Source organism: Microcebus murinus, chromosome 5 (assembly GCF_040939455.1).
Source record: "Microcebus murinus isolate Inina chromosome 5, M.murinus_Inina_mat1.0, whole genome shotgun sequence".
Taxonomy (NCBI): Eukaryota; Metazoa; Chordata; class Mammalia; order Primates; family Cheirogaleidae; genus Microcebus; species Microcebus murinus.
This window is the reverse complement of record NC_134108.1, coordinates 42668540-42690557: the sequence shown is the minus strand read 5'-3', so window position 1 is coordinate 42690557 and position 22018 is coordinate 42668540. Positions and strand designations below refer to the sequence as shown.

Here is a 22018-nt window from a genome sequence, read left to right as displayed (position 1 = left end):
CTATAAAATGGCTAGCTAGTACTTGCATGTGACTTGCACATATCCACCTGAATACTTTAAATCATCACTAGATGACTTATTATACCTAATACAATATAAATGCTTATAGATGAGTTGTTATGCTATATTGCGTTTTTTTTTAATTGTTGTATTGGTTTTTTTATTTTATTTTTTAAATAAAGAAGCAGGGTCTCACTGTGTTGCTTAGGCTGGCCTCAAAGTCCTGGGTTCAAAGTGATCCTCCCATCTTAGCCTCAAGTAACTGGGCCTAGAGGCTCATGCCACCATGCCTGGCTTATTATTTTTTGTTTTTCCCACAAATATTTTTGTTCTGAGGTTGGTTGAATCTTTGAATGCAGAACCCACAGATAGAGAGAGCCAGCTATACCTATACATCTCCCTTAGTACTTTCCTGTGTCTCCTTCTTCCTCTTTTTTCCCCTTCATTTTTATTCACTCCTGAATTAATAAGCATAGAGCTGTCTTTCCTGAGAATTCTTTTCTATTTCTGTTAATCAAATATATTAACTCTGTTAATATACCATGTTAGTCTCTCCTATGTAACAGATTTGTTTTTTAATTAAGATTTTCTTGGAAACATACTTAGACATCTATCTCATAATCTAGTATGGGAATATATGCATTTTCAAATGCCGTAAAATGTAAATGTGTACTCTACTGATGAGTTGGCCATTGGTAAAAGATTGGGGATTGAAAATGACCCAAAGTAGTCTGTACAGGGCAAAAACTAACCCAGCCTGGAGAGTATGAGTACTTCAGGTTTTCCTGGTATGATGAAGTTGGGAAGTACTAAAATACTCAGAATTTTTAAATTATAAAATTATTACTTTCTTTTGTAAATGGAATTTTATGGCAATTGGATGTTTTTTTGGAGAGCTTCATGTATAAACTGGTTTCTCTTTATTGCAGTTGTTCAAACGCAGAAATGTCTCTTTGCCCAGAAATGATGAATCTATGCTAGAAAGTCCTATACAGGATCCAGATATCAGTTCCACTGTACCCATTCTAGAGGTATATTTTACAAAAATGGATTTCAAATTATACTTTAACAATATTTCAGTGATATTATAGTTAGCAAATATTATTTATGCAAGGTATTTAAATGTTAATTATATTTTATTTTGTATGTTTTAGGAAGAAGTTATTACCACTGACATGGTTCAGATGATTTTTTCTAATAATGCTGATCAACAGCTAACAGCAACACAAAAATTTAGAAAGCTGCTTTCTAAAGGCAAGAATTCTTTCAGTATGCTTATTTGATATGGGATTTTGAGCTTTATTTTATTAGATTTTTTTATTTTAAGGCACCTGTCTTTGCCAGACACAGGTCTTATTTTTTCTTTAAAATATATTTTAAAATAACATCCATTTTGAACATTATATTATTAAAGTAACATTAATTATAGAAAAATTGTAAAGTATAAAAGAATTTAAAGAAGCAAATATAAAAATCATCAATTTTGCTGCCAAGAAATATAGTTAGCGATATATATTTTTAAATTCTTATAGAAATATTTTCCAGACTTGATTTTTGTAAATGGCAACATAACATTACAGAGAATGAATATAAAATAATAATTCAATCAGGCATTTCATTTTTTTCCTAATTTGATTATCATAAACAATTGTGCAATCTAAAACTTCTTTAATGTACACTCATAAAAGTAAAAAACTGGGTCAAAGGGAATAAACTATTAATTTACACTCGATCTTCAATTGGTACAAGTATTTATTTCATTTATTTTTATAAACACAATTATCTTTAAGAAACAAATGCCTATGTAATAGTAGCTCATTGTATTGTATATTTTTGGTAATTAGGTTGAATGTTTTATTTATTGACTCTAATTCATGATTGCTTATCTGTTATTTTTCCAATTTTATCTTGAGTTTATAAGAATTCATTATTAAATAAAAATTTCAATCTTAGTCTATCTTGTATTTCATATGTGGAATTTACAGAATTATTATTTTAAGTATATGGAATTGTACAGTATATATGAACTGCTAAGATTGTGAAAATGCCTTGGCTCAGCTGCCTTACCTTCCTAAGAGACACAGAATTTAGTAGCACATGAAGAAGGAAAGAACTGGTCTCAAACTCCTGGCCTCAAGTAATTCTCCTGTCTTGGCCTCACAAAGTGCTGGGATTACAGGCATGAGCCACTGTGCCTGGCTAAACTATAGTATCTTTTTCATAGTGATAATCGTTTTCTCTGCTTCTTCTTTGTAATGGAATTATGCTTGCCCAGGTTGGGCATACAGCAGGAATTAGAGCTGTTTTCTTTTACTGATTGATATGAGTTCTTGCCAAATCTATTAGGCCTAGAAAGATTTACTATATTTGATCTATCAATGTGGGAAATATGGAAAAGCAGCTAGAACTAGAACTGGAAACAGAAATGGCAAGAAACTTTTCCTCTGTTGTAAGCATTTCTTTATTGTAATTAGTGTTCTTGCTGTTGACAGTAGGTATATAAATATACTCTTACGCCAGCCATTACTCCTCTGACTTAAGTCTATGATGGTGACCTTTTGCTATATCTCCTTTTTATTTCCCTATCATGGCTACTATTTTGGATGTAAATCACTGGTCATCCTTTTCTTTTATCCCAGCTTTGTAGAAATTCTCCAAAGCTTTTTTATTGTGCATGATTCTTGCCTAGTTTTGAGTGCTGAAGCAGATATTCCCCCTATTTTGCTTATTGCCATATGGCTGGAAGTTACTGCCTTGACTAAAAGTCTTCTCTATAATAGTTCATCATGTTTATAAGATTATATAGAATATTATTTGTCAATTAATATAATTATAATAGTTCATGATACCTTATTAGCTAATGATTGAAGTGTACTTTAATGGCTTTCTTTTAGATTAAGGTAAGCATAAATGAATTGCTTTTAATTCTCCAGGGAGAGACTATATTTGGGTTCTTATATGGGCATATATGTCATATCTATATCTGTATTTACCTGCGTATATAGATATAGCTGACAATCTCAGTGCCCACTTCTCCCTACACCCTAACTACGAAGCCCTATTTTTTTCTTTTAACCTCATCTTTTCCCTTCAAAAAGAGCAAGACAAAATTTCTGTCCCTTAAATTTAAAAAAAATGTAAGAGAAGATAGTAAATTTAGAATTTTCCATGGAAATAAAAAACAAGGTGAAAGTCATAACTACAACACTCTAATTTTGTTTTGATTTTTTTTAAGGTAGAGAGTAAAAGGGTTACAAATATATATTGTTTTACCATATATAGCTATAATAACAGTATAAGCTAGGGCCTGTAATTAACATTTCGCAGAATATGGACTTTTTTCATTTAGAGCACCCAAACAATACTTTATGGCCATAACTTTACTAACTTTTCAGAAATCTCCTAATTTTTGACCAGGTTAGAAAAATAACAAATTTGTAGGAAAATGAAGGAAAGGAAAAAAGGAGTCTTTTCCTAAGTAAACTTTTTTTAACAATTAAGAACATGGTTTCTAGGATTTAAACTGACTTAAAATTTAATGAAAAGGTTTTTCTGTATGAAGAAGAAGGATTTGTTCAGATATTTGATGGCTACCATTTACTTATTCATCCTGCTCATTATATATTAGCATTTATATGTGAGTTATTTGTGATCAGTGACAGTCAAATAGAGGAAGTAAGAAGAAAAGGAAGACTCAAAAGTGGAAATGAGAATTCTCTCTTGTGTGACTAGATGTCTAGGTAACTTAGTAATAGACAGATTTGGGTGGTGTATGCAGGGGCAAGGGGAAGGAGTAAGCACACTGGTATAGTTAAGTTTGGTTTTGGTTATGCTACATTTTTAAAGAAGGTGTGAATATAAAAATGTATCTGATAGGTAATTAGAAAGATGGTCTGCAATCTAGGAGAGGAGAATTCAGTTAAGGAGGTTAGATTTGTGAGTTATCGTAAATGATAATGATAAGTGGTACTGAATTAACAAAATAGGTAAATTTTCTGAGAAGAGAATAAACAACAGGAATAAGACTAACTTAAAGAAACACTATCAGAGAAGTTACTGAAGAACCACAGAAAGTACTTTTTGCTTAAGCCAGGGTAGAAGAAAGAGTTCTTTGTTAGATAACAATTCCTGAAATAAGTTTCTGCGAATTTTACTTAAATTTCCAGGACATTTTGTGACTTTCAAAAGCCCTTTACATTTTGTGGAAATTTATTAACAATTATAGATAGTCCAATAGGATTTCTGTAAACAATAATACCCTAGCAAAATATAATAGAATTTCAGGTGGCTGAAAAACAATAGGCAAGGCGTGGTTGATAGTGAAGGAGAGATCCTTAGAAATTGAGAGTAGTACTGTAAAATATTAGTGGAAGAGTTATCCCTCAGTTGGTGTTTTGAGTATTTGACTAAAATACTCAGGGTTTTAAAGGTTGTCTCCTCAATAGCCTTTAACTTATGAAATTTATTTATGTAGGAAATTTTTTAATTTTTTTAATGAATGGGAGGAGGTGGAGACCACCAGCCCACTGCCACTTAGGAGTGGCCCATATAGGAAATTTTTAAAAAGTTTCTTCTTGCAATTAGTGAAAGTAGAATTTACTTTATAAAAAAATTGTAATTTTGAGAACATTTGTCTTAAGTCACATGCAGCTAAGGGTTTTAAACTTGGTTGAATGAAATTTAGGAAAGAGTATTTTCTGTGCCCTGTTAATTGACATAGGGACAAGATTCATTGTCTTTTTTTGTCTATTTAATAACTTAATTATTTTTAAATTTGTAGAACCTAATCCACCAATAGATCAAGTTATACAGAAACCAGGAGTCGTACAGAGATTTGTGAAATTTCTTGAAAGAAATGAAAATTGTACTCTACAAGTGAGTCTAAAGTTTGCTTTCTTAATTTCTTTCTAGGAATGACATATGATTAAAGTTTTTAGTGAAAGCAACTTCCACAATACTGACTATGTTGTAAGCATTCAGTAAATACTTGGCAATTAAAGGGAAAGGCAGTGTGAACTGTCTTGCTTTGGGCATGGTTGCAGTGCTGATTTTTTCTGGGAATTATTATTTTATTAAACAATTTTGTAAAAATATATGAAATCATTACTAATGTTAATAAAAATTTTAGAGTTGTCAATCTTTAATAACTCTTTATTTTTGAAAATCCCAAACTAAAAGGTTAACTCAATGGTTAAATTTATTTTGGTTCTTAGGTAACTAGAGTTGTAACTTTTACCTGTTAAAACATTTTTAGCTGATCAATTAGCTCTTTTTTCCAAAAAAGAATAAATTAGTATTATCTACTAAAACTGTGACCAAAGTTAGAGTTGTCCTAAAAAGCATTGCTTCTCAACCATGATATAGTTACAGTTTTAAGATGTCATTCAAATAATTTGCTACTAACGGTAAATTACTAAAGTTTCAAATATTTTAATGTTTTTTTAAAAAGATTATTTTTCCTGACTTTTATTAATATGTCTTAAGCAAGAATACAGAGTGGAATTCTATCTATGTATCAGGAGTTGCACAAGATTTACACCTGACTTATCAGTGCTATTGTTGGTAATGGTGGACTGTTATTTGAGTAACAGTTGTTGAATTTACAACTTAAGAGTTGTAAATAATTTGGGAAATATTTTAGGTGTAAGCAAAGGAATGTGTTACACATATGAATGTGAAAAATTGTTAAAAATGTTTATAATAAATGTCTCTGAGGAAAAGGCTACTTTATGTTATAATTTTATTGTCAATTATTTTGAACTAGAGATCATGAGATCTAGTTCCTTTGCTTTATATAAACCCTGAGTCCAGACTAAAATCCAGGCCTCCTGATAACTAGTTTATTATTTGGCTTTTTAATTCTAACTGAATGAAAGAAGAAATGAGTGAATATGAATAAATAAAATTGAGTGCTGGTTTGAGGCAAACATTATGGAAGATGTTACAGTTCCAAATTTAAGACGTCCCTGTCTATAGAAGTTCTCTTCTCTGCTGGGAAAGGCAGACATAAAACAGATCTGTGATAAACAAAAGTGCTCTGGGAACACAGAGAATATAGCAACTTATTCTAGTTAGGGGAAGTCAGGGAAGACTTCACAAAGGTAGTGTTGTAGGACTGATGACAAGGATGAAGGAGAGTTTGACAGACTGAAAAAAGGAAAACTATTAGGTTGAGAGAATAGCATATGCAGAGAGCTTCAAAGTGGGGCCCATAGGCCAAATTGGCTTAGAAACAAATTTTGTTTGGCCGTACGTGTTTTAAAACGTGAATTAGATGCTGAATTTTTAAAAATTGGGGAAATTCAAATGAATATCCAAATTGTTGGCTTCTTTTGACAAATCAGAAGAGTTGGCATTGTTGCCAGATGGTAAAGATGAAATGGAGCTGAATGGGAGTTCTGCCTTTTTAAAAAAATTTTTTTAAATTTTTAATTAGAGTTCTTTTTTTAAAAAATTGTAGCCATACACTCCAGTTTTTCACAGTTCTCACTTGCTTGTTATTGTCTGCTGGTAGGTTTATGAATTTACCAGTTTTCACTAATGCTTTCTCCTAGGGATACCAATGACAATTTTGTAGGTTTATCTTTTAATTGTCCTTTAGCTTATTTCATTATCTGCAATCAGTTAGGATTATGGTCTTCATTTTTTAACATCAATTCCTTCTCAATATGGACAAAGCAGAGCAACAACAAAAATAAATAAATAAAATAAATTCCTCACTTAAAATTTTTTCTTAGTTTTACACATAATAGTAACTGTATTTCAGTATTTCAGTAATGCTTTTTGGGTGCATTTTTTTATTATTCATAGTGATGTCTCTGTTCATGTGAAGAGTTGTCTATGTGAAGTATTTTTTAAACTATAGTTGCTGCTTAGATTGGCTGTGGATTTGTAAGTTGCTTTCAGTAATTCACTTGTATATTTTGGAATCATGGTTGAATTTTCTCAGTTGCTTCTGTTATAAATCCATAATGTATATTTGAATTTTAATTGAATTGATACTGAGTAACTTTTCAAAGATTCCACTGCTTAAAGAATACTAGAAGTCCTAATCTTGGGTCTGCTAATAATGAACATTTGATGTTGAACAAATACCTATATCCTTCAGCTTCTCATTTTCTTGTTTCTTAAAAGAGGAGGTTGTGGTTACTTGATCCTTAGGGAAACTTTATGATCTTAAGTTCCCTACTGCTCTGTTACGTAGGGTCTGTTATTTATTTTTTATTTTTATTTTTAATTATTATGAATACATAATAGTTGTATGTCTTATTTATTTTTTACTGCTTGCTTTAGGACACTTGGCGCTCTAATAGTAATTATAAATTCAGATGTGTTTATATTTTGTTGATTTTGTCAATTTTCATTATATTCTTTCTCAGTTCTTATTTTTCCATATTGAGAATTTTTCCCCCCTAAAGGTTTTTGTCTATGAAATCTGACTTCACAATAAATATTATTAATTATGTTAGTCTTTCTCTCAGACTTGTCCAGTTAAGTCTTTACTCCTCCTCTTCTTCCCTTCTCCTTTCTGACATTTCTTTGGTGCTTTTATTTATTTTACTTTTTACCCCTTAGTTTGAAGCTGCGTGGGCATTAACTAATATAGCATCTGGAACTTTTCTACATACCAAGGTAGTAATTGAAACTGGGGCTGTTCCAATTTTTATCAAACTTCTTAATTCCGAACATGAAGATGTTCAGGAACAGGTAAGTTTCTAATTTGTATTGTTATATATAATAGAATTTAATTTCCTCTGAAAAATACCATTTGTGATTATGATTTGTAATTCATTTTCTTATATTTTAAACATTAAATATAACTTTCACAGTTGAAAAGTAACATGTCCTTTTGTACTTACATGAAAAATTTGAAGTGAGAATATAATAAATGATAATTGCATTTACATAATTTCTCATCTAATTGAAATTTAGTAAGTGAATAATTTGATCTTTTACTACCATTTGTTGTTGTTGAGACAGGGTTTTTGTTGCCTGGGCTAGAGTGCAGTGGCCTCATCATAGCTCACTGCAACCTCAGACTCTTGAGCTCAAACGATCCTCCTGTCTCATCCTCCCAAGTAGCTGAACTACAGGCTTGTGTCACCAGCCCCAGCAAATTTTTTTTTTTGGTAGAGATAGGGTCTTGCTATTCTCCAGGCTGTTCTGGACTTCAAGTGATCCTCCTGCCTTGGCCTCCCAAAGTGCTAGGACTATTGGCATGATCCACTGCTCCTGGCACTGCTACCATTTATTTTAAAAATTATAATGAACCCTAACTAATCTTAAAGTTATTTTTAGGGATCAATTCAAGCTAATTCTCATATTAGCAATTAACTCATTTTTCCATGCTTTGTGTCTTTCTCCTCTTTTACAAATCCCTTCCCATTGAGTGGATTTCTTGGTGTAGTAGATTTCGTGGCATAGTCGATTTCTTGGATCAAACCTCTACTATAAGTACAGTCACGTGTCACTTAGAGACAGGGATATGTTCTGAGAAATATGTCATGTGATTTCGTGGTTGTGTGAACATCATAAAGTATACTTACATAAACCTAGATGGTACAGCCTACTATTCACCCAAGCTATACTGTATAGCCTATTGCCCCTAGGCTACAAACCTGTACAACATGTTGTTGTACTGAATATGGTAGGCAGTTGTAACACAATGATAGGTATTTGTATATCTAAGCACAGAAAAGGGTAAAAATAGGGTATTATAATTTTATGGGACCACCATCGTATATGTGGTCTGTTGTTGACTGAAATGTTGTTATGTGGTATGTGACTACCTGGAAAATTCGCTAAATAAATACATTTTGTCCATGTAGATTCAGAGTAGAAAAACTATGCTTTGTTGACCATTATAGGTATTTCACTAATATGCAAGGACAACTTTTAAAATGCACTCTCTTTCAATTTGATTAAAAATGTTATTAAATTACATTTTAAAAGTTTTCCTTTCTTACTGCCCTAGTTTTTTTTTACATGTTGCTAAAAGCTATCACTTTGTTCATTCTATACTAAAATCTCATTCTTACAAGAGCATCTTATTTAAGATATTATCTTAAGATTATATTTTGTTCTTACTTTTCTAAGGCGGTTTGGGCACTTGGTAATATTGCTGGTGACAACGCAGAATGCAGAGATTTTGTATTGAATTGTGAAATACTTCCACCTCTGTTAGAGTAAGTACTTTATTTAAATTTATCACAGTGAAGTATATATCACAAACTGTATATACCACTATATTTCTACATGCACAATTAAGTTCTAAAGTGATGCTTTTAAATTTGGCTTATGGTTAACCATGCCTTCAGTAGTTTGAAAATAGGTAAACCAAGAGAAATTTTCAAATTCTATCATATTTTTGTCTTTTATTTTATCTTAACCTATACTTAACACTACAGTGGTCATTGCTTACAGTGCTAAAATAATTATTCTACAAAACAAGGATATATAGTAGTTTATAATACAATAAAATTTTAATGTTGCTATAGCAGGGAATCTTTAATACTTGAACAGATAGTGTATCTAGGATGTCAGGAGGTTTTTATACTTCATCTTGAAATGTTCAGAGAACAGAAATCTTAAGAGATTTTTCTTTCAGGATTAGAATTTTATTTAAAATGACTTACCTAGTGGTTTCTTCTTCAACTTTGTACATTTTTAAAAAAGAAATTGCCCTGTGAAGTCCTTTATAGAAATGACATAAAATTATTTGAAAGATAGGTTTTTTTATACATGTTGTTTATGATTCACTAAAAGCATCTTTATTAGTCATTGCAAGTACTGAAAAAAAAAACGGAACTGAGATGGTTAGAAGGAAAAATTTTATCATTTCTTTGCCATTCTCCATCTTCTCTAGCTAAGGTATTAAACTGGAAGGATGAATTTCTAGACATTAGTTTGCAAAGGACATTTTACTCCTGTAGATAAAGTGGCTTTCTGTGGAAAGAAGTGATATCTCCACATGATTTTGTTTAACCAGTATTAATTGAGGACCTACTGTGTGCAGGCCATTGAACCACTCAGTACAATTTCATTTACTATGGGCTTATTCAGAGTTAATGTTTGATAGTATTTGACAATTTCTTTATAGCTGAGCTATAAAAGAAAATACTAATTTAGAATTCAATATCAGAGTCATTTTGAAGTCTATACTATTAAAATATATCTTAAAGTTTCAATTTGAGATTTTTTCTGACCTGATGTATATATTTTTTACTTTTGGTTCTCTGTCTCTAGGTCATTTTATTATTTGTTAATATCTCAAGTTGGTAGTAGTTTACCAACTAGTAAGCATTTCTTGGGTCTAATCCCAAGAAAAGTCCTAAGTAGCTTTTTAATCATAACCGAATAAATCAAACTAAAAAATAAAACTAATGGAGAGCAAACAGTACCCAGCTATGTAGTACTAGTTGTAAACATAATACATTTCAGAAAAAGTGTCAAAAAGTTGGAAAGTGTCAGAGTTTCATTATACAGTTTGATCATAGAAAGTTTTGAAGTTTCATAAAAAATTGAGAAAGGTAATAAATAAAAAGGAACTTACATCAAGGTACTAGATGCTCTTTATTTGGATAAGAGGAAAAAGTTATTAGGTTAATAATGATTATAGATTATCGTTCACTTTGAAATTCACATTTAGCTAATGCCTAAGTAAATATAAAACTCCTATTTATATATCATTTGATCAGTTCTGTGAGTGATGTTTTAATTTATTTATTACTAATTCATTTGATTCTCAGTAAATGTAAATCTTTTACTACTTTATATCTTGACATATTTTGTTGTTTTAATTTAATTCAACTTTATAACATATTAATAGCCTATCTGGACAAGAAAAGACTTATACTTTTCCATAATGACCTCATTGATACAAAAAAAAGAATAATAATATACAATAGGGGTCAGCCAACTTCAGCCCTCAGGCCAAATCTGGCTTGCTCCCTATTTTTGTAAATTAAGTTTTATTGGAACATAGTCATACCCATTTGCTTTTTTAATGTCTTTGGTGCTTTCATGCTGTGTCAGCAGAGTTGGGTAGTTGCAACAGAGGAAGAGAGCCTGCAAAGCCTAAAATATTTACTGAAAAAATGTGTCAGCCCCTGATACACAAAATCAGTATAACTTTTATTTCTAAATGAGTTGGTATTTTGGAGAGGCCTCAAAAAATCTATTTTGAAAACCTTTAGAACAGAGGAAAAGGAAAATCTTTAGAACAAAGACTTATTTTTTAGTGTGGTAAAATACATGTAACATAAAGGTTACCATTTTAACCATTTAGAGTGCACAATTTAGTGCCATTAAGTACATTTGCAATATTGTGCAGTTATCACCACTATAGTTTCAATGCTGAGCACAGTTGCACATGCCTGTAGACCCAGCCAATCTGGAGGCAGAGGTGGGAGGATTCCTTGAGGCCAGGAGTTCAAGACCAGCTTGGGCAACATAGCAAGACCCATCTCTAAAAATAAACATTAGCTGGGCGTGGTGCCACACACCTGTAATCCCAGCTACTCAGGAGGCTGAAATGGGAGGATAACTTGAGCCCATGAGTTTGAGTCCTGCCTGGGCAACAACATAGTGAAACTCCACCCTTACAAAAATTTTTTTAAAAAATTAGTTGGGTGGGATAGTGTGTGCCTGTAGTCTTTGCTACTTGGGAGGCTTTGTCACCTGGGCTAGAGTGCAATGGTGTTGTCATAGCTCACTGCAACCTCAAACTCCTGGGCTCAAGGAATCTTCCTGCCTAAGCCTCTCAAGTAGCTGGGAGTACAGGCTTGCACCACAACGCCTGGCTAATTTTTTTCCATTTTTGGTAAAGGTAGGGTTTACGCTCTTGCTCAGGCTTCTTTTTTTTTTTTTTTTCTATTTGTGATATCTTTTTTTCCCTCTGTATATTTTTTTAAGTTATTTTCGTAAGGGTTACTCTAGCGTATACAGTTAACATCTTAAACTTATAATAACCTTGTTTGAATTATAGCAATTTAGCTTCAAAATTATACAAAAACTCTGCTCCTGAACATTTCTGTCCTACTTTTTTAAAGTTGTTGCCACAAATTCATCATTATACATTGCTTACCCATTACCATAGATTTATAATTATTTTATGTGTTTGTCTTTTAAAACACACAGGAGCAAAAAAGGAATTACAAACCTAAAACTGCCATAATAGTGTCTGTTACATTTACCTATGTAGTTATCTTTAGTAGGGTTTTGTCCTTTTTTGTATGGTTTTTAGGTACTGTCTATTGCCCTTTCATTTCACCTTAAAGGATTCCCTTTAGCTATTACTGTAAAGCAGATCTGCTAGTGATGACCTTTTTCAGCTTTTGTCATCTGGAAATCTCTTACTTTCTCTTTCAGTTTTGAAAGGTAGTTTGCTGGATATGGTTGGCAGTCTTGGTTGGCAGGCTTTTCTTTTTTCTTTTGGCACTTTGAATATGTCATTCCATTGCCCTTATCCTCCATGGTTTTTGATGAGAAATCAGATGTCGATCTTTATGCAGAATACTTGTGTACACTATGGCCAGTTCTCTCTTTTTGCTTTCAAGATTTTCTCTTTGGCTTTTGACAATTTGATTATAATATGTCTTGGTGTGTATCTTTTTGAGTTTATCCTACTTCAAGTTCATTTAGCTTCTTGGTTGCATAGATTTATTTCTTTTATCAAATTTGAAAAATTTTCAGCCATTATTATTTCATATTTTTTTTTTTTTGCCCCTTTCTTTCTCAGACTTCTCTTATGCATATATTGGTATGCTTGATCTTGTCTAATAGGTCTCTTAGACTCTGTTCATTTTTTATCCTTTTATTTCTCCTCTTCAGACTGGATAATTTCTTTCAATGGACCTATCTTCAGGTTTGTGGATTCTTTCTTCTGCCTTCTCAAATCTGCTTTCAAAACCCCTCTAGTGAATTTTTAATTTCAGTTATTATACTGGATAAGTCCAATACATTCTATTTAGTTCCTTTTCATAATGCCTGTCTCCTTATTTATAATTCTCTTATTTGTCCAGACATTGTTCTCCTAGTTTCCTTAGTTCTTTGTCCTTGGGATTTTTCGTTGTTTTTTTAGGCATATTTCAGACAATGGATTTAAAATCTTTGTATAGTAAATACAATGTTTGTGGTTTCTTAGGAACAGTTTCTTTTAATTTATATATTTTACTCTTAATGGGCCGTAGTTTTTTATTTTTTGCATACCTCATAATATCTTATTGAAGAATGGGGATTTTGATTATTATAATATGGCAATTATGGAAATCAGATTCTCCTCTTTCTCCAGGTTTTGGTGTTGCTGCTTGTTATAATTATTTGTTTAGGAGCCTTTTGAATTAATTGTGTCAAACCTGTATTCTTTGTTATGTGCAGTCTCTGAAGTCTCTATTCCTTTAGCTTAGTGGTTAGCTAGTGATTTGATAATTGAGAGTTCCTTAAATGTCTGGAGCCACAAAGAAAGAAAAAGAAAATTTTCCACATCTTTGCAGATTGGCTCTGTGTTGGGCCACTCCTTCAAAGCTGAGCCAGGCTGATTACAACTGTGACTTAGCCTTCGCAGTTGTGCTAAGCTTAAAGTTCAACCAGAGGTGACAGCTTAAGGTCTCCTCAAGTTTTTTCTGATTACTCACTCTGCCCTGGGCATGTACATGCCTTTCTATATTGTCTGATACATGTGGAAGCTTTTCAAATCCCTCATTCCCAATAGTATTTCACTCCCACCTTTTCACCCAGGCTTTCAGTGTGTTTCTTGTTTGCCTCAATTATATCCTTTTTGCAAATATCTTATTCATTTGCCTTTTAATGCTTTTGAGGAACATTCTTTACATAGCTACTTTGCCACCTTGACAAAAGAGTTCCCAGTTAGGTAAAACAAAAACAAGTGCCTTACATCAGTTTTTCAGAGAGTATCCAAACCAGTTCAAATAGACAAACACAATTCCTTTGAAACAAGGTATGCTCAGTTACCTCTAGAAGAAGGAACCCACAGTGGAAATGCAGGCTGGCATCTTAAAGGCTGCTTGCAGGCTGGGGAAAGGATTAGGCAAGGGTAGATTAAAATGCCAGAAAGCTTTCCTACCACATTTTAGCCCTTTCCTGGTTAAAAGTTCTCTTAATTGCTGTGAACTTTCGACTATCTTCCGGAGTTCCCATAAAGATGATTCTAACAGTGTTTGCAAGTGTTTTCAGTGTTTCTGGGGAGGGATGGGCCCTCAGAGTTCTCTTCTGCATCATTTTTGCTTATGTCACTCCAAAACAGGGATTTTTTTTTTTTTTAACTTAGGTTCTTTGTACTTCTAGCAGATTTGTGGAGGTCCTTAGGAAGTTAACAAACTCCTGAAAATGCATGCCAAAATTTTGGTGTATGTGCTTTTTTTCTGAGGTAAGGATCTGTTATGGTCTCAGCAGGGTCCACAGCTCTCTAAGTTTTAAGGACTACTATTAATACTTCAGGTTTAAATATGAATAACTAAAACATAACTTACTATGTTGTAAAAAAAAAAAAAAAATCCCTGGTAGTAGTAACTCCTTAGAAGTCTGGGAAGAAAAAAATCTTGTTTTAGACACTCAGTTTCTTAGTAGATAGATACCAGGATTTATTGCAAACCAAATAAAAACACCGAGACATGCCATCTGTTAATAATAAAACAGAAAACTTCTCATGTCAATAGATGATCTTCATTTAACTTGACCCTATATTCCTTGCTTTCTGAATTGGTATAATGTTTTATTTTCATGGTTAAAACAAAGGTAATCTAGTACTTTCTAAAATGTATATAGAAATAAGTAAATTTACCGTGACACCCCTTATTTTCAAAGCATTTCATGATTTCTTTTAAGAATCCATTCAGATCATAGATTCAAACTTTAGAAAATAGAAATGTAATATGTTTGTTTTTGTTTCTGAAAACATAATGAATTTTAAAGATGCTTTTATCCTATTTTACCAGTTTGAATATCTTAATATTTACGAGTTGAATATCTTAATATATATTGAAGAGAATTTTTATGTTATGATAGAAAATAGCTAAAGAGGAAAAATGAATGTAAAGTGACAGTTGTTTTTTTCTCTTTTTTTGGCAGCTTATTAACAAATTCAAACAGACTTACAACAACAAGAAATGCTGTATGGGCCCTCTCAAATTTATGTAGAGGCAAAAACCCTCCTCCAAACTTTAGTAAGGTATGAGTAAAATATACAAATTAACAAGTCTGTCTCCATAAGCTTAAGTTTCTTTATGGTAGATTTTTTGAGGTTGAAAGGACTATTTTTTTGTTAGTCATTGTGTTCTTTATTGATGAGACAATATTTGCACATACACAAAATTCAAAAGATTTACAGTTAAATGGAAATTTCCTTCTCTTTTTTCCATTGCTCAAATTCATGTGCCCAAAGATAACCACTATAACCAGATATGTATGTATCTAGGAGTTGACTTTAGAAATCTTCTGGTTTACAAGAAATTGAAGGCTCCCGAGAGATTAAGGTAATTCCTTCAGGTCCACTGTTTGTGCTTTTGTAACTTTTATGTCCTAAGAATATCTTTTTCCCTGTCTACTAATATTTTTGCTTCTAGAAAGATAGATAATAAATTCCAATTTAGTTCTGTTGTTTACCAATAAGATGCTGTTAGAAAGACAGAACATGGATAAATTTTTAGAATACCATTCTACTTCTTTTGAATTTAGTGTCTGAACTAAAGGGCACAATGAGCAGTGACTATATAGCACTAAGAGAAGCTCAAAATTTGGTAAAGATCTGGTGATAAAGTTTCTGGGGGTAAAAAATAAAAAATTTTAAATTCAATAAAGATAATGCATGAATTGGTATGCCTTCTCATTTATACTTTCACCATTACAGTTTTAAGAATTCATGATTTTGCCACATTTCATCTAAACTGCAAGTATGACTTAAAAATCTCATTGTACTATGTCCATTCATCTATTATCATACTCTATGGCATATTATGTAATTAGTTTCATATGCCATGTTTGATGTTTCTCTTGTTTTTTCTGCTTAGTAGCACTATTGGATTTTTCTTAAGAAATGTTTACAATTCGAGATCTTTTTGTTCTAAATACATTTCATGTTTTTTATGAGTTCTTTAGCCATAGACAAATAGTAAAGATTTTGTAAAACTTTGTAATAGCACATACCTTATATAAATAATTTATTTTAAATACATTTTCTTGTATAATTGGTAATACTTTTGAAATTTATGTAGTTATCTTTTTCCTGAAGAATTTCCTTATTTGAAAGTTACTGAAATTTATAAAACTGGTAGTCTAAACCAGAGGTCCCCCACCTATCATAAGTTTTATAATTATTTCATTGTATATTACAATGTAATAATAGAAATAAAGTGTACAATAAGCGTAATGTGCTTGAATCATCCTCAAACCACCACCCCTACCCCCCAAACTCCCATTCGTGGAAAAATTGTCTTCTGTGAAAATGGTCCCTAGTGCCAAAAAGGTTGGAACTGCTGGTCTAAACCACATTTTCAAAGCATCCTTTTAAAGTTATTACCCATTACATGGGACATAAAGGACTTTGGAAAGTTATGTGGACCTTGAGAATTCATATAGTGATCTGAACTCTAGGCCAATTCACATTTATATTGGTTAATATTAATACACATTATTTGATAGCTGGCAGAGAAAGGATTCTTGATTAACAGGCTGTTTCTTGTTTCCTGCCCTCCTACCTCTACTCCATTCTCATTTACCCTCACTCTTAGCTTATGATCTTGCTTCCTATTTCACTGAGAAAACTGAAGCAATAAAAAGAGAATTTCCATAATTTATCATTACCACATTTACTATCATGTGGTTATTTGTACCTGCCTATTATACTTTCTTGTCATTGTTGATTATTTTTTTTCTCCATTATAAAGTTAATTCCACCATTTGTGTACTACATAGCCTTTTCTCTTCCCTATTCAGGGGTATCACTCCAATAATTTTCTTTCTCCAGCATTATCAGTTTGTTTGCTCCTCTAAATTATTGTCATTGCTATAAAAATATACTGTTATTTTGTCTTAATTCTCCTTTCTGCTTCTGAGAACCCCTGTCAATTTTCCTGTTAAGTCTGTGGTCTCCAACCCTGGAGGCCATGGACCAGTGAGGGTCCACAGCCTGTTAGGGATGAGGCCACTGGGCCTGTCCCCAGTCAGTGGAAAAATTGTCTTCCATGAAACTGGTCCCTGGTGCCCAAAAGACTGAGGACTGCTGTTTAAGTAACACTCTTATTTCTTTGCTCCCGTTTACAGCAAAAATTTATTATTTGTCTATTCTTGCATTGTTCACTTTCTCTCCTTGCATTCTTTCTTGAATTCATTCCAATCAGATTTTTCCTCAGTCACTATACTGAAATTGCTTTCATCAAGGGCATAAATAGTTCCACATTGTGAAATCTAGGGGTTAGCTTGTAGACTTCTTACATGACCTGGGATGTCCAGTGGTCGTCATTCCTCAGTCTTTATGTTACCTGCCTGACTTGCCTGCATTTAACAGAATTTAATCACTCCCTCTTCCTGTTTAAACTTTCTTCACTTTGTTTTCAGGCCACTGTTCTCTCTTGATTTTCCTTCCATCTCAGTGATTGCTCTTTTTCAGTTTCTTTATTAGTTCCCTCTCTTCTCCTTTACCTCCTAAAGTTGAGAATACAAAGAATGTGGTTTTGGCTTTTTTCTCATCTTTATCTTTACTCACTTTGTGATTTCACCCATTCTGTGACTTTAAATATCATCTACATATGAGCAATTTCCAAATTTCAGTGTTTGATTCATATCTTCTTCTGTACTCCACACTCAGTATCTTTATTTGGACATCTAATAGGCATCTCTGACTCAGCATATCTAAAACATAACTCCTGTCCTTTTTCCCCCAAACCTGCTCTGCCAACAATATAAGTTAATGGAACTTCTGTTTTCCATTACTCAAATGAAAAACTTTAACATTATTCTTGCCTGCCTTCTTTTATCTCCTATTCTACATCCATGTGATCAGGAAATTCTGTTGGCTCTACTTCTGAAATATATTCAGATAGAATTCCCTGTAGCTAAATTTGGTAATATTTAAGGATGGAAAAGAATAAGGAAAGGAAATATTTTTAACACATGGATAAAAAATCTAACTCTATCCTGATACTAAAATTAAACTGGAAAAAGGAAAGCTCTTTTTTACAGAAGAATGCCAACTAATACACATAGAAGGATTGTTAATAGAGAAGACAACCACCTTAGTAATAATTGATTTAAGTAGGAATCACAATTCTAAAACCTTAAGTTAAAAGGAAAGAAACCACACACAAGTGTCCAAGAAATTGGACAACAAAATGTGAACCACAGAAACTGAACTTTGGGATATCAGGCACAGTGGAGGCTGAAATGCCGTACTGGATTGGAAACTTGGAGAGTAAAATCTACATACTGATTGGTAAAAACCTGTAGCCCTCTTCCAATGCCCAGATCTCTAGTAGTGCTATAATTTCTTAAAATAAACTTTTAGTCTTTGTTAGCATTGAGAATGCTAGTCACCTACCTATGAGATAGGGACCCAAACCTGCTTCCTTTTAAGATTTTTAATTTTTCCCTCTATTTTAGCACCATCTCCCCTGCCTTCTGTGATACCTGGTGCCTCTGATTTCTAAGGCATTTGGGGGTGGTGGCGGGGGGATAAATAACTTCCTTCTTATTGGTAGCTTCCTCTCCTGGCACTAAGATTCCACTTTTTCCTCCTTTTCTAAGTCAATTACCATTCTTTTTTTCACTTTCATCTTTATGTATTATGGGCAGGATTATAAATGTCAATTAGTCTCCTCAAAGACGGAATTTGTATTTCTGTTTCTTTTCCTTCTTTCTGAGAAGACAGTGGGGCAGAAATGTTTTTTTTATTTTGCTCTCTTAAAGCTAGAAATATGTAGTACTTCATTATTTTTTAACTCAGTAAAAAGGTATATATCAGCTACACTGATTTTTTTTTAACTCAAAACTTTGTATTTTCTTTAAAAAACTGATTTCACTATTCAAGGAGGAGGTGGTTGGCAAGGGTGGAATCATGATTGTTGGATAAGGATCCAGATGTGCCAGTTTTATTTACTAACTTACAGGTGGACATGTCTACTTTGTAAAGTAGCTGATTTATGTACCTGGATCCTAGGATCATCCTTAAAGGAAGGGCCCAGCAGAAAAGATAACTACTTTCAGAAGATTATAGTTTATGTACTGATAGTCTTTAAAATAGAGATAAAGGGAAAACTCATCTAAAATATTAGGACATAAAGAAGATTTTGTCACTTTTTATTTGTGACATATCTAACATTTAGCATATAGATCTTACCTGGGGAGAAAGACTAAGGGATATCTTAGTCTTTTCAATAGGTTTGCTGATTTAAAAAAGCAACTTTAAGGAATATAGAATCAATACCGATCACGGATAAAGAGGGCCAATATTTAAGTACTTAGTATATCTCAGGTACTGTTCACGGATGCTACATGCATTCTTACCAGTTTAATTGTACCTTATCCCTGTTTCACAAATGAAGCAATTGGGGTTTAGAGATATTAGGTAATTTTCCCACACCTAGTAAGCAATGTTTGAAACTCAGTCTGGGTGAAAGGAAGACAAGAAGAATCAAAGCATTTATCTATTAATAAGTCAGCCCTGTTGTTTTTCAGATTGGGAAACAAAATCTCAGAGAAGTGAACTGGCTTGTTTACCTCTACAACTAATTAGTTATATTGTTAATGCTAGAGGGATTAAAAATCTCTGGTATAATGTGTTGTTCCTTAGTTGAAGATTTAGGCTTTTTGTTATATTAGGAAGAAATGTAGTTATTAGTGATTTCTATTCAAAGATCCTTCACAAACATATTTATATTTTCTATACCTTTGCTCCTCAAAGTAGATTTATTTCCAATAAAGTACATGTAATGAGTAAAGTGAGACTCATTTAAGTTAGATCATATTCTATGATCATCATGTTAAATACTTAACTGAAGCATTTGGACTTACTTCAGTTTTGGTATGTCTTTTTTTTGTGGGATGTGTATGATTTAGACGTAGAGAGGAGATCCTAAATATATATTTCATTAGTTAAAAAAGAACTTTACCACTCATCTTAATATAAAATTAACAGGAATCCTAGTCAATTTCATGTTTATATATCTGATCATAATTTTAAAACAATAGAATATTTTAATTTTTCATAGCATTAAATTTTTATTTTAAAATGAATTTCTATATTTTCCTAAGAAATTTGGCTTTAGATGGAGAAAAAATTTAAATATTGGCCTTTTCTTCCCTTCCAGGTTTCACCTTGCTTAAATGTCCTATCACGATTGTTGTTTAGCAGTGACCCAGATGTGTTAGCAGATGTGTGTTGGGCCCTTTCTTATCTCTCCGATGGACCCAATGATAAAATTCAAGCAGTCATTGATTCTGGAGTGTGTCGAAGATTGGTGGAACTTTTGATGTAATTATAATTTATGTTTTATAGTTGTATAATTGTGTATTAAGGTTAGCAATTAAAGTAATGACCTTGTAAATATCTCAAGAGTCCCTATCTTCAGGAAGAATTAAAAATCTACCAACCCCACACTTAGGAGAATAGCTATATTCCTAAAATATTGACCTTTAAACTTATATCTTGTAGTTGAGATTATTTTGTAAATGAATTTTCCTTAGTTTAGTGTGATCTTTTTATGAATGAGAAAGACTGAATTCAACAAGTATTTATGGAATGCCTGTTATGCAAGACATTGTTAATGAAGTATAGAACAAAGTTTCTGCTCTCACAGAACCAATAATCTAGTTTATTATTCATTATAGTAATTAATATGAGTAAAAGTTCATGTAGTGAAAATCATTTAGCATTGTTTTAAAGATAATATGTTTCTCTTTGCTGAGCTGTTATAGCTGTTTTCTTTAAAAAGAACAGGTTTTCTATATAAAGAAGTTAAACACTTTCAAGAAAACTTGTTTTAAAAAGATGTTATGCTGGCCAGTCATGGTGGCTCATGCCTGTAATCCTAGCACTCTGGGAGGCTGAGATGGGAGGATTGCTTGAGCTTAGGAGTTTGAGAACAGCCTGAGCAAGAGTGAGACCCATCTCTACAAAAAATAGAAAAAATTAGCCAGACATGGTGACATGCACAACTGTATGTAGTCCTAGCTACTTAGGAGGCTTAAGCAGGAGGATCACTTGAGCCCAGGAATTTGAGGTTGCAATGAGCTATGATGACACTACTGCAGTCTGCTCAGGGCAACAGAATGAAACTTGGTTTGAAAAAACAAAAAGATGTTATGGCTGCTTCATCCTCCTTCCTTCTTTTAAAAAAATGTGTTATCTTCCTCCCTTTCTTCTTCTGTCAAAAAGCCATTCGATCAGTCAAACAAGACAGGTGACGCAAGAGAAGTCTGACAGCATCAGAGGAGGGTGGGCAGGCAGGTCCAGTGGTGAGATTAGGCCCCACACTTGAGAATGGCACTTACCAGAGTGAGCACACAGCAGGCTAGAGTGAAGCTTGTAGCTAACACATCACGAGATAGCAGCTTAGGTAAGTTAGAAGACTGGCTGTATATAGGGAGATTAGTAAGATAGAAGCTATTTCTTGTTATCAGAGAATGGAAATAATAAATATGGAAGAGGAGAAAGCCTGAATAATCCTGTGGTTTTTAGATTAGAAGTAGAAACGTCAGTGTGAACTCATGGCTCTTAACAAAAATAGGTGTAGAAATATATAAACAAAAATAGATGTAGAAATATATATAGATAAGCATGTGTGTGTCCTCTTAAAGGGCCTGGGAACAATAACACTCATATAGGAATTGGCTCAACATCCTGAATGTCCAAATCTAGGTTTCTAAATACCGCTCTTCATTTAAAGGAATCAGGGTTGGAGAAATGACTGATTCCAGGGCTGGGAATGAGAAACATGACTGTGGAAAGTAATGAGTGCTCAAAGAATGGAGAAATATCAAAAGAACCCAGAAGCCAACCTGAAAGGGT

General features: G+C 32.7%; 1 protein-coding gene across 1 annotated transcript in view; it reads left to right on the top strand.

Annotated features, from left to right (window-relative positions):
• The window catches only part of KPNA5 (karyopherin subunit alpha 5), a 38759-nt gene that overhangs the window by 5186 nt on the left and 11555 nt on the right, over positions 1–22018 (top strand). Inside the window, exons 3-9 of the mRNA XM_012753837.2 lie at positions 930–1031; positions 1155–1254; positions 4781–4875; positions 7576–7707; positions 9097–9185; positions 15088–15187; positions 20319–20482. Of these exons, the coding sequence (XP_012609291.1) occupies positions 930–1031; positions 1155–1254; positions 4781–4875; positions 7576–7707; positions 9097–9185; positions 15088–15187; positions 20319–20482 (782 nt within the window). The remainder of the gene's footprint in view (positions 1–929; positions 1032–1154; positions 1255–4780; positions 4876–7575; positions 7708–9096; positions 9186–15087; positions 15188–20318; positions 20483–22018) is intronic.